We start from the raw sequence: 10,646 nt of genomic DNA, 5'->3' as shown, positions 1-10,646 counted from the left end.
GATAGGATTGGATACACGGCTCAGCAGACAGTATCACACCGGATAGGATTGGATACACGGCTCAGCAGACAGTATCACACAGGACTGGATTGCATACACGGCTCAGCAGACAGTATCACACAGGATAGGATTAGATACAGCAGACAGTATTACAGAGGATAGGATTAGATACACGGCTCAGCAGACAGTATCACACAGGACTGGATACACGGCTCATCAGACAGTATCACACAGGATAGGATTGGATACACGGCTCAGCAGACAGTATCACACAGGACTGGATTGCATACACGGCTCAGCAGACAGTATCACACAGGACTGGATACACGGCTCAGCAGTCAGTATCACACAGGATAGGGTTAGATACACGGCTCAGCAGTCAGTATCACACAGGATAGGGTTAGATACACGGCTCAGCAGTCAGTATCACACAGGATAGGGTTAGATACACGGCTCAGCAGTCAGTATCACACAGGATAGGGTTAGATACACGGCTCAGCAGTCAGTATCACACAGGATAGGGTTAGATACACGGCTCAGCAGTCAGTATCACACAGGATAGGGTTAGATACACGGCTCAGCAGTCAGTATCACACAGGATAGGGTTAGATACACGGCTCAGCAGTCAGTATCACACAGGATAGGGTTAGATACACGGCTCAGCAGTCAGTATCACACGGGATAGGGTTAGATACACGGCTCAGCAGTCAGTATCACACGGGATAGGGTTAGATACACGGCTCAGCAGTCAGTATCACACGGGATAGGGTTAGATACACGGCTCAGTAGTCAGTATCACACGGGATAGGGTTAGATACACGGCTCAGCAGTCAGTATCACACAGGATAGGGTTAGATACACGGCTCAGCAGTCAGTATCACACGGGATAGGGTTAGATACACGGCTCAGCAGTCAGTATCACACGGGATAGGGTTAGATACACGGCTCAGCAGTCAGTATCACACAGGATAGGGTTAGATACACGGCTCAGCAGTCAGTATCACACAGGCTAGGATTAGATACAGCAGACAGTACCGGTATTACACAGGATAGGATTAGATACACAGCTCAGCAGACAGTATCACACAGGATAGGATTACATACCCAGCTCAGCAGACAGTATCACACAGGAGAGGATCAGTTACACGGCTCTGCAGCACACTGTTCCTGTATATAGTAACATACTGTTTTCTGTATGAGACAAGCATGCTGTTCCACAGAGCTGACAATCTACTGTCCACTCATATATGATGTTCAGAGTAGCACCCCCTCCCTGCACCCGGCTTAGGTGTCTGTCTGCCCCCTGGCAGTGCCCAGAGAAATGCCTCCTCCCTGACGGCAGATTTGCTCCTCGGATTGCTGGCTCCTTGTGATAAATTGACTGCCAGACCCCTCCCTTTTGCCCGCTCTCCACGGGCAACGAATGGGCATAAAGAGCCAGCTGCAGCTTTAATGCTGGTGATTACAGGGGGGACAAGACCAGAGAGGGGGGAAGAGTGACATCCTGTGCCCTAGATTACCCATCACAGCCCCCTAGTGGCCACAAGAGCAAGAAAAACAGCAGGACATTCTCCGTGGTTAGGGACTAACGGCTCATCCACCAGGGCGCGTGTTCTCTCCTTTAAGTGATGTGAGGGATCACGTAAAAGGGTCTTCCAGAAATACCCCCCATTTCTGATGCATTGCCATGCCCCTTTAATAACGTGCTGTCACCTCCAATGCCAGGGACCTGCTGGCGTACAGCGCAGAAAGCGCCAGCATGACTCTTCCTTCTCTGCAGGGACACACCTGTGTAATCTACCTGTGCGACAGGTGCAAGGGTAGGTGCACGCCCAGGAACCTGCCGAACCACTGCTGCGGAGGGAGAGGGTGGTACCTGGCGGCCTCATCCAGGATGTGCAGATCCTGGAGGTGTCCAGTGTGACCTGCAGCAGCTCAGGGGAAGCAGCGCTGCAAACCTGTCTGCAGGTGAGGGGGGCTGTCATATAGGTGGGGGTCTGGCCGGGGGCAGCGGACCCTCCCTGCTATAGGAGTAATATATCCCCTGTCTCCCCAGGTATAGCACCGTGGCCTCCCCTCCCCTCCCAACATGGACTCCTCCAAGCCAGAGCTCTTACTTGGATGCATATTTGAGCCGCAGGACAATTTATTCCATTCAGAGGGGTTTCCAGGGACGGATGCGGGGGCTTTCTCGTTACCTGAGCCCCCGCTATTTCCAGGTGACAAGCTGTACGAAGAATGGCCGGTCGGCAGACAGGCGGTAAGTTCTCTGCTGGTATTGTAGGCAATACGTTGCGCTGCTTTGTGATGTTGAGCTTATTGTGGCCTTTAGGTGGCACTGCATTCCAACTTTGAGGGTTTTGTGGCCGTAAGGTGGCGTTGCATTAGGCTTTTGATGCTATAATGGCCATTAGATGGCGCTATCTTGCTCTATTAAGGTTCTGGCCGTCGTATGTGATCACATGGATTCCGTTTCCTCTATTACTATACATCTGGTTTGAGTAGATCTCGCCCCGTGTTGTGAGCAGCATTACATAACATTGACGCATCCAGTGTGTGCTGAGACTTGTAGTCCCACAGATGTGTACCCGCATCCTGTTGGCATTTGGCGATACGGACTTTCAATTACTTCTTATCGTGATTACGTGTTTGGCCTTTAACGTCCACAATCCGCTCACAAATATTTGCTTTGGACTGGTGCAGGATGTCGCAGAGGAGCTTTACAACAGTTATCATTCACGCTCGGCTGCAGCTCGCGGGGCGCCACCTAGTGGTAGTGCCGTTCAGGACTGGAGGAATGTAAGGCGGCCATATTGGTTATCACCTGGCTCTCCCAGGGGTAGCTATATGGGGTGTCCGCCATATGATGGGAGACAAGTGTAACCTGCTTCCGGGCCACTTCTGTATATTCACCATTAGATACTACTAACCCGGTCGTAGACGCCGTTCACTGCTGGTGGTCGGGGGTCCGCTCCTCCGGATGATGATTCATCGGGGTCTCTGTGATTTCAGGGACTCAGCGACCGAGAGGACGCCGATGAATTCCTGCAGATGATGATCAATCCCAACGAGGTCTACAGCACGGAGGCGACCGCCGACCAGTCCCCGGAGAGCGACAGCGGCTTCTCTGATGACCCCCGCCCGGACTCTCCTAAAAAGTGTGACAGGGAGACCACCCTGCCCCAGCCCACCCCGGTCTATGAGCTGGTGTACGACATCGGAGCCGTGGAAGAGCAGAAAGTGCCCAGCGACATGAGCAGCGTCATATCCATACAGCTAGGTACCGCAAGACATGTGGCTGCACCCCCCTTGAGACATGACTACCCTGTACCTACCACATCTGCACTCCGCCTGCTCCCTGTTATCAGCCGTCTCACTGTAGTGAATGGGATGGGAGACAGGAGGTGCAGAAACTTCCCCGCCCCATCATCACTACTATATGTCACTAGTTGCTAGGAAAAGTAAGTGAACCCTTGTATTTCTGCATAAACTGCGGTGTGATTATAAGTCCCAATTATAGACTGATAACTATAACCAGTGTCACTGATAACAGACAGCTGTACTGCTCATCATCCACAATGCAGAGAGAAAAGTAAGTGAACCTCTGTGCTACTCACTTCTCCAAGATCTGGAGGATGCTACAACAGCTGAAGACCCAATAATCTCTACAGATGGAGGACATTCCGGACTTGTCTATCACTCTAAGAGCACAATGGGGGTCCTGAGAGAGAGGAAACCAAGAGGACCTACAGAAGAACCCACAGACTGCAGAGACCTCTGTTCATGTGTCTATTAGACCAAGAATGGTGATGATGAAAGGACCCTGCTGGCCGAAAATGGCACTATGACCCATCTCAAGTCTACCCAAGACCACCTGGATGTCCCATACTGCTTTTGGGAAATGTTCTATTAATGGGGAAGAAAAGGGGAAGTTTTTGTAATATAAAAAATGCACAACTGTCAGCGTGGCTCGAGGCTGTGGTGGTGGCGACATTGGGGCTCGGGGCTGTGGCGGAGGGGGCATCATAGTTGGAGGGACATCGTGGTTTGGGGCTGTGGTTGGAGGGACATCATGATTTGGAGGCTCTTTGTCCCTCAGGGTCTGGACGTCGTGTGATCATTGAGGTAACAATGAATTCTCAGGTGGATCAGCACATCTTACAGGAGGATGTAAGGGCCGCCCAAGACCTCAAGCTGAAGAGACGTTGGGTGATGCAACAAGACAACGACCTAAAGCACCTGAGTAATCACGTGAACGACGGTGGAGCAGATTTTTTTTTGCTTTAGAATGGCCTGACCGTAACCTGTAACCCTATGGAAATACTACCTATGAATTAACCTAAAGAGGGCTGTGTACACAAGGCATCCCAGAAATAATAATGAACTGAAGCACATTTGCAAGGAGGAAGGGTCCAAAATTCTTTCTCAGTGTTGTGTAAATTTTATCTGCAGCTCCAGGAAATGTTTGGTGGAAGTGATTGCTGCTAAAAGGAAATCTACAGTTTATTAAACTAAAGGGTTCACTTACTTATTGTGAATGATGAGCGGTACACCTGTCTGTTTGTTATTAAGGCCCATTTAGACTGAAGGAACGTCGGGCAAACGATGTCCGTCACTGGTCCCAGCACATACTCGCTCTGATGCACCTGCACGGGAGCTAGTATCGCCGGCTCACAGCGGGGAGGCTGCAGGAGATTTCTCTCCTCTCGCTCCCCCGCCCCTCTCCATTGACATAACACAGCGGCCGTTCAGTACTGAACGGCTGATATTTGCACTGAGTGATCAGCTCCTCCTCATGCAGCATAAACGATGAATGATGAGCAGATCGCTGATCGCTCAGTGTAAATAGCAGCCGTTCAGTATTGAATGGCCGCTATGTTAAGTCAATGGAGAGGGGCGGGGGAGCGAGAGGAGTGAAATCTCCTGCAGCCGCCCCGCCCCCCTACTGGTCGCTCTGTGAGCGAGCTAACGATACTAGCTCCCGTGCAGCAGCACGAGAGCAAGTAAATGCAGGGACAAGTGTCGGGCATCGTTTGCCAGACTTTCGTCCCGCCTAAATGGACCTTTAGTTATATTGTGTTTGTCTAGAATTGTGATTTAGGTACAATCAGATACATTGTATTAGTAATCCAGTAAACTCCAAAGAGTTCACTTACTTTTTCTTGCAGCTGTACCTGCAGTGCTGAGAGTCACCATAGACCCTTAGATGACATGAGTGACGTCAGCAGCTCCTGACGGGTCCTTTACCTATGCTGATCAGTCAGAGTATATGCTGACCCTGCGTATTAAATGATTGATATTCCTGTAATCCAGGCAGAGCCGCAATAGCAGTCTACAGCCACTGGGGGGGGGGGGGGGGTCAGATTTAGTATATGGCTTGGTGGGTGTTGTATATTATATGCGGTGAGCCTGTATATGAACGGTATCAGTTCTGCCCAGTGCATAGGAGGCTCTTGGATACGCTATCAACTATCAGTTCTGCCCTGTATGGAATGGGCCCATCGATTATGACTGAAATCAGCTGTGGCCTATATAGAAAAAGCTTTTGAAAACATCTGATTTCAGTTGTGTTTTCTATATAGGAGGCCCTTGTATCCGACTGATATTCGCTCCGCCCTCTATAGAGGAGTCCCTTTTAAAATGACCGCTATCAGCTCTGCTGTGTATAGACAAGGACTTATTATGGGTGGTATCGGCTTTGCCCAGTATAAAGGGGGCCCTTGTATACGGCTGGTATCGGCTTTGCCCAGTATAGAGTGGGCCCATGTATACGGCTGGTATCGGCTTTGCCCAGTATAGAGGGGGCCATTGTATACGGCTGGTAGTATAGAGTGGGCCCGTGTATACGGCTAGTATCGGCTTTGCCCAGTATAGAGGGGGCCCTTGTATACGGCTGGTATCGGCTTTGCCCAGTATAGAGGTGGCCCGTGTATACGGTTGGTATCGGCTTTGCCCAGTATAGAGGGGGGCCCATGTATACGGCTGGTATCGGCTTTGCCCAGTATAGAGGGGGGCCCGTGTATACGGCTGGTATCGGCTTTGCCCAGTATAGAGGGGGGCCCGTGTATACGGCTGATATCGGCTTTGCCCAGTATAGAGGGGGGGCCCGTGTATACGGCTGGTATCGGCTTTGCCCAGTATAGAGGGGGGGCCCGTGTATACGGCTGGTATCGGCTTTGCCCAGTATAGAGGGGGGCCCGTGTATACGGCTGGAATCGGCTTTGCCCAGTATAGAGGGGGGCCCGTGTATACGGCTGGAATCGGCTTTGCCCAGTATAGAGGGGGGCCCGTGTATACGGCTGGTATCGGCTTTGCCCAGTATAGAGGGGGGCCCGTGTATACGGCTGGTATCGGCTTTGCCCAGTATAGAGGGGGCCCGTGTATACGGCTGGTATCGGCTTTGCCCAGTATAGAGGGGGGCCCGTGTATACGGCTGGTATCGGCTTTGCCCAGTATAGAGGGGGGCCCGTGTATACGGCTGGTATCGGCTTTGCCCAGTATAGAGGGGGGCCCGTGTATACGGCTGGTATCGGCTTTGCCCAGTATAGAGGGGGGCCCGTGTATACGGCTGGAATCGGCTTTGCCCAGTATAGAGGGGGGCCCGTGTATACGGCTGGTATCGGCTTTGCCCAGTATAGAGGGGGGCCCGTGTATACGGCTGGTATCGGCTTTGCCCAGTATAGAGGGGGGCCCGTGTATACGGCTGGTATCGGCTTTGCCCAGTATAGAGGGGGGCCCGTGTATACGGCTGGTATCGGCTTTGCCCAGTATAGAGGGGGGCCCGTGTATACGGCTGGTATCGGCTTTGCCCAGTATAGAGGGGGGCCCGTGTATACGGCTGGTATCGGCTTTGCCCAGTATAGAGGGGGGCCCGTGTATACGGCTGGTATCGGCTTTGCCCAGTATAGAGGGGGGCCCGTGTCTACGGCTGGTATCGGCTTTGCCCAGTATAGAGGGGGGCCCGTGTCTACGGCTGGTATCGGCTTTGCCCAGTATAGAGGGGGGTCCGTGTATACGGCTGGTATCGGCTTTGCCCAGTATAGAGGGGGGTCCGCGTCTACGGCGGGTATCCGCTTTGCCCAGTATAGAGGGGGCCCTTGTCTACGGCGGGTATCCGCTTTGCCCAGTATAGAGGGGTCCCTCTCTATCAGCCAGGACTGGGTTGCTACTTATGCCAGTCTTGTTGTACCACGAACCTTTGTTGAGTGTGTGTGTCTTCCAGCAGAGGACTGGCACACTCCTGTGCTCATCCCCGACAGCTGTATAGTCAGCGAGCTGCCAGGTCTCCGGAAGCCTGTGGTGTTACCTGGACTAGGCGCTGCAGACCTCCTTGCTGTGGAGTCTCTGGTAAGTAATTGCCAAATTGCTCCGGCTCCTCTGTGATTACATATATCCTCTGTACCCGCTGATAACCGTCTGTATGTGCAGTACCCGGAGCTCCAGCTGACTGATGAGGAGAAGAGGCTGCTGTCGCAGGAGGGTATTGCGCTGCCGAACAACATGCCGCTCACTAAGGTACAGACTGCGGTACCACTGATGACCAGCAGGCGGGGTTTGACTCTGGTCAGGATTCCTATAGACCAGTGATGGTGAACCTTTTAGAGACCGAGTGCCCAAACTGCAACCCAAAACCCACATATTTATGGCAAAGTGCCAACATGTCAAGGGGCGGGGCTTATCACGATGTATGATTTTTACCCCTGTCATTCGAAAAAGAACAGGGCTGTTTCAAAATAGACGGCGTGCAGATTTTGCCTGCTTTTTGGATGCGGAAATACTGCAGAATGTCCTCAGCAGAAATTTATGTTGAAAATTCTGCAGCATTCCCACATCCAAAAAGCAGTCAAAATCTGTACCCTGTCTATTTTAAAACAGCCCTGCCCATTTTTGCCACATGAAAACATACCCCAGCGGTAATAGTGACCCCCCTCAGCGGCCCTAGCGATAATAGTGATACCCCCCACCCCCCACAGCGTACCCCAGTAGTAATAGCGACACCCCACAGCGTACCCCAGTAGTAATGGCGACAATTCACGGCATACCCCAGAATAATAGTGGCACCCCACAGTGGCCCCTAGTGTAATAGTGACACCCCACAGCAACCCCTAGTGTAATTGTGCAACCCCACAGCGGCACCCTGTATCATAGTGACACCCCCCCCTTACCCCGAGACCCATATACTTACCCGCTCCTCCTCTGTTCGGTGTTGCTGCTCAGTGATGATCCCGGTGCACACTGTGACGTCAGTGTGCTGCCGGACGCCTCCTCCCCCTGCTCTCGCGAAACCAAGTAGTAGGAGACGTCAGAGGAGGAGGATCCCGGCTGCACACTGACGTCACAGTGTGCGCCAGGATCAGTGCTGCTAGCATCGCAGTGAGTGAATGCTGGCAGGGGAGCCGCGGCCCCTGCCGGTATTCACAGGTGGTGAGCGGCCAATGGCGGCGTGTGCCAGCAGGAGCGCTCTGCGTGCTGCAGGTTCGCCACCACTGCTATAGACTATTGTTTTTTTTTTAACAGGCAGAAGAACGGATCCTAAAGAAAGTGCGGAGAAAAATCCGGAATAAGCAGTCCGCGCAGGACAGCAGGAGGCGCAAGAAGGAATATATCGACGGCCTGGAAAACAGGTTGGTACTAAGAGTCCAGAGCGCCCCCTGTTGTGGATGGTGCCCACTGTAAAATAAGCGCCGTCTCTTTAATTCCAGAGTCGCTGCATGTTCAACCCAGAATCAAGAACTTCACAAGAAAGTCCTGGAGTTGGAAAAGCACAACATGTGAGTGTGGTGTCAGGGGGCCGGACTGGGACTGGGGGGGCTGTGCACAGGGACAGGGGGCAGCAGGGAATCATTACAGTTCCTTTAATTCCCCCTGCAGATCCCTGATCACACAACTACGTAAACTCCAGACCCTCATCAAGCAGACAACAAACAAAGCCGCCCAGACGGGCACCTGCGTCCTGGTAAGTGCAGTGTGACCCCCTCTGTCTTCCTCCTGGCAGCTGCCTGCACTCCTCACACTGCTGACACTCACTCCTACAGATTCTCTTCTTCTCCTTGGGTTTGCTGATCTACCCCAATTACCACCCCCTCCGCTCTGGAGACGCCCCCAAGGACGGGTCCACTTACATACCCACTGGAGGTAAGCTGTCGGGGACACAGATTTTTGGGTATACTTCCCCTTTAACCCCTTAGTGACTGGCCTATTTTGCACCTTAATGTTATTCCAAGACATTACATGATTTTCTCGTCGCTGCAGCCGTATGAGGTCTTGTCTGCGGGACGACTTGTATCTTCTAACGGTGCCACTTCGGGGCCTCATGTCATCTGGTGCTTCATATTTATTAATTTTTTTGGGACTGTTTTTAAAAAAAAAAAAAAACTTTTTACGCTATTTGGGATAATTGTCATAATATAGTATGAGGCATTCCGAACACGGTTATATGTAATATGTTTATTTTTCTATGATAAAAGCGCTGCACACCTGCATGGGTCTTAGACTGGGCCACCATAAAAACACGGTGGCCTAGCCCAAGGGCCGAAAAACCCATATGGCTGGTCACTAAGGGGTTAAAAAGTGTTGGCTGGAGCAGGGTTACTCCTGTGGGGGGCGCACTGGTGCTGATGTTTTCTGCCGCAGTCATTTCTAGGCATATTCTGAATAAAGACGGATTCATGGAAAGCACCGAGACTCCGCCCACCGACAACCCATCCCCCAAAAGGCAGCCGCAAGACAAGCTGCCAGAAACTGTTGTCAGGACCCTACACCCCCCATTTCAGGAGGAGATCGCAAAGGAGAGGGTCCTTTCCATCAGCAACTCGGAGACCCAGGAGAGCGCAGCTCTGAGGGACCTGGCAAAGACGGGAAGGACGGATGAGATGTGACCTGGTGACGCCGCTGCAGACTCCACTAGTGATTTGTCACTGGAGATGTTACAAGTAGACTTTGCACTGGGACATGCTAAGATGGGAGGAGGAGGTGAGGGGCGTGCACCCCAAAACCTGCACATGGGTGAGGGTCCTGTTACATGAGGTGCATATCATGTGCACGAGCGAGTGACATCACCGCTACCTCGTTCTCTCCTGCCGCCTATTTATACAGCAGACGCATCGTTGGCCGTCTATACGATCGCTGTCTCACCTGAACGATGCGTGAGCGAGCATGAAATGGACGAGCGGAAAGTGAACGATTATTGTTCGTCGTTGGCTGCGTTTACACTGAACGATCTAATTAACTTTCGCCTGTTTGAACGATACCTTCCATCTAAAAGCACCTTAAGCCGTACGCCGGCGCACACCCAGGCGGATGGAACTGTATGCTTTGTGTAAATAAAGGTCATTCTAAAGGCCCGTTTAGATACGATTATCACTTAACATTCGCTCATCTTCCATCTTTTGAGCGATAATCGTCTAAACGCACGGCCGTCGTGCACTTTTCGCTGACTTTTAAAGCTCTTTCATAGGACAGCATAAATGGCGCGTTTTCACGCCCGGGCGCATATAAGGTACCCATGTGAATCACTGGTTTCCAATGCAGCCGTTCACATGGGCGTAGATACGCCGGAAGCGTGATAAATAGAACATATACGCGGCCGGCGCATATACGCTGAGCCAAAACATAGTTCTGAAACTACGTTTTGGCCAATATACACC

At 51.9% G+C, this 10,646-nt stretch overlaps 1 protein-coding gene across 4 annotated transcripts; it reads left to right on the top strand.

The window, feature by feature from the left end:
- The first annotated feature begins 1,842 nt into the window (after window positions 1-1,842).
- Window positions 1,843-10,367, top strand: CREB3L4 (cAMP responsive element binding protein 3 like 4). Of its 4 annotated transcripts, none has more exons than XM_066608817.1 (10): window positions 1,843-1,968; window positions 2,057-2,260; window positions 3,013-3,280; window positions 7,226-7,347; window positions 7,429-7,515; window positions 8,518-8,624; window positions 8,703-8,771; window positions 8,851-8,956; window positions 9,036-9,135; window positions 9,634-10,367. In XM_066608817.1, the coding sequence occupies exons 2-10, from the start codon at window positions 2,090-2,092 to the stop codon at window positions 9,876-9,878; spliced, it is 1,275 nt and encodes a 424-aa protein (XP_066464914.1). In that variant the 5' UTR covers window positions 1,843-1,968; window positions 2,057-2,089; the 3' UTR covers window positions 9,879-10,367. The 4 variants fall into 4 exon arrangements, with proteins under 4 accessions (XP_066464914.1, XP_066464915.1, XP_066464912.1 ...); XM_066608818.1 differs by having other exon boundaries at window positions 7,223-7,347; window positions 8,872-8,956; XM_066608815.1 differs by having other exon boundaries at window positions 7,223-7,347.
- Window positions 10,368-10,646: the final 279 nt, after the last annotated feature.

The sequence above is a fragment of the Eleutherodactylus coqui genome, chromosome 6 (assembly GCF_035609145.1).
Source record: "Eleutherodactylus coqui strain aEleCoq1 chromosome 6, aEleCoq1.hap1, whole genome shotgun sequence".
Taxonomy (NCBI): Eukaryota; Metazoa; Chordata; class Amphibia; order Anura; family Eleutherodactylidae; genus Eleutherodactylus; species Eleutherodactylus coqui.
The sequence above is the reverse complement of the archived record's forward strand: the minus strand, read 5'-3'. Positions and strand labels throughout refer to the sequence as shown.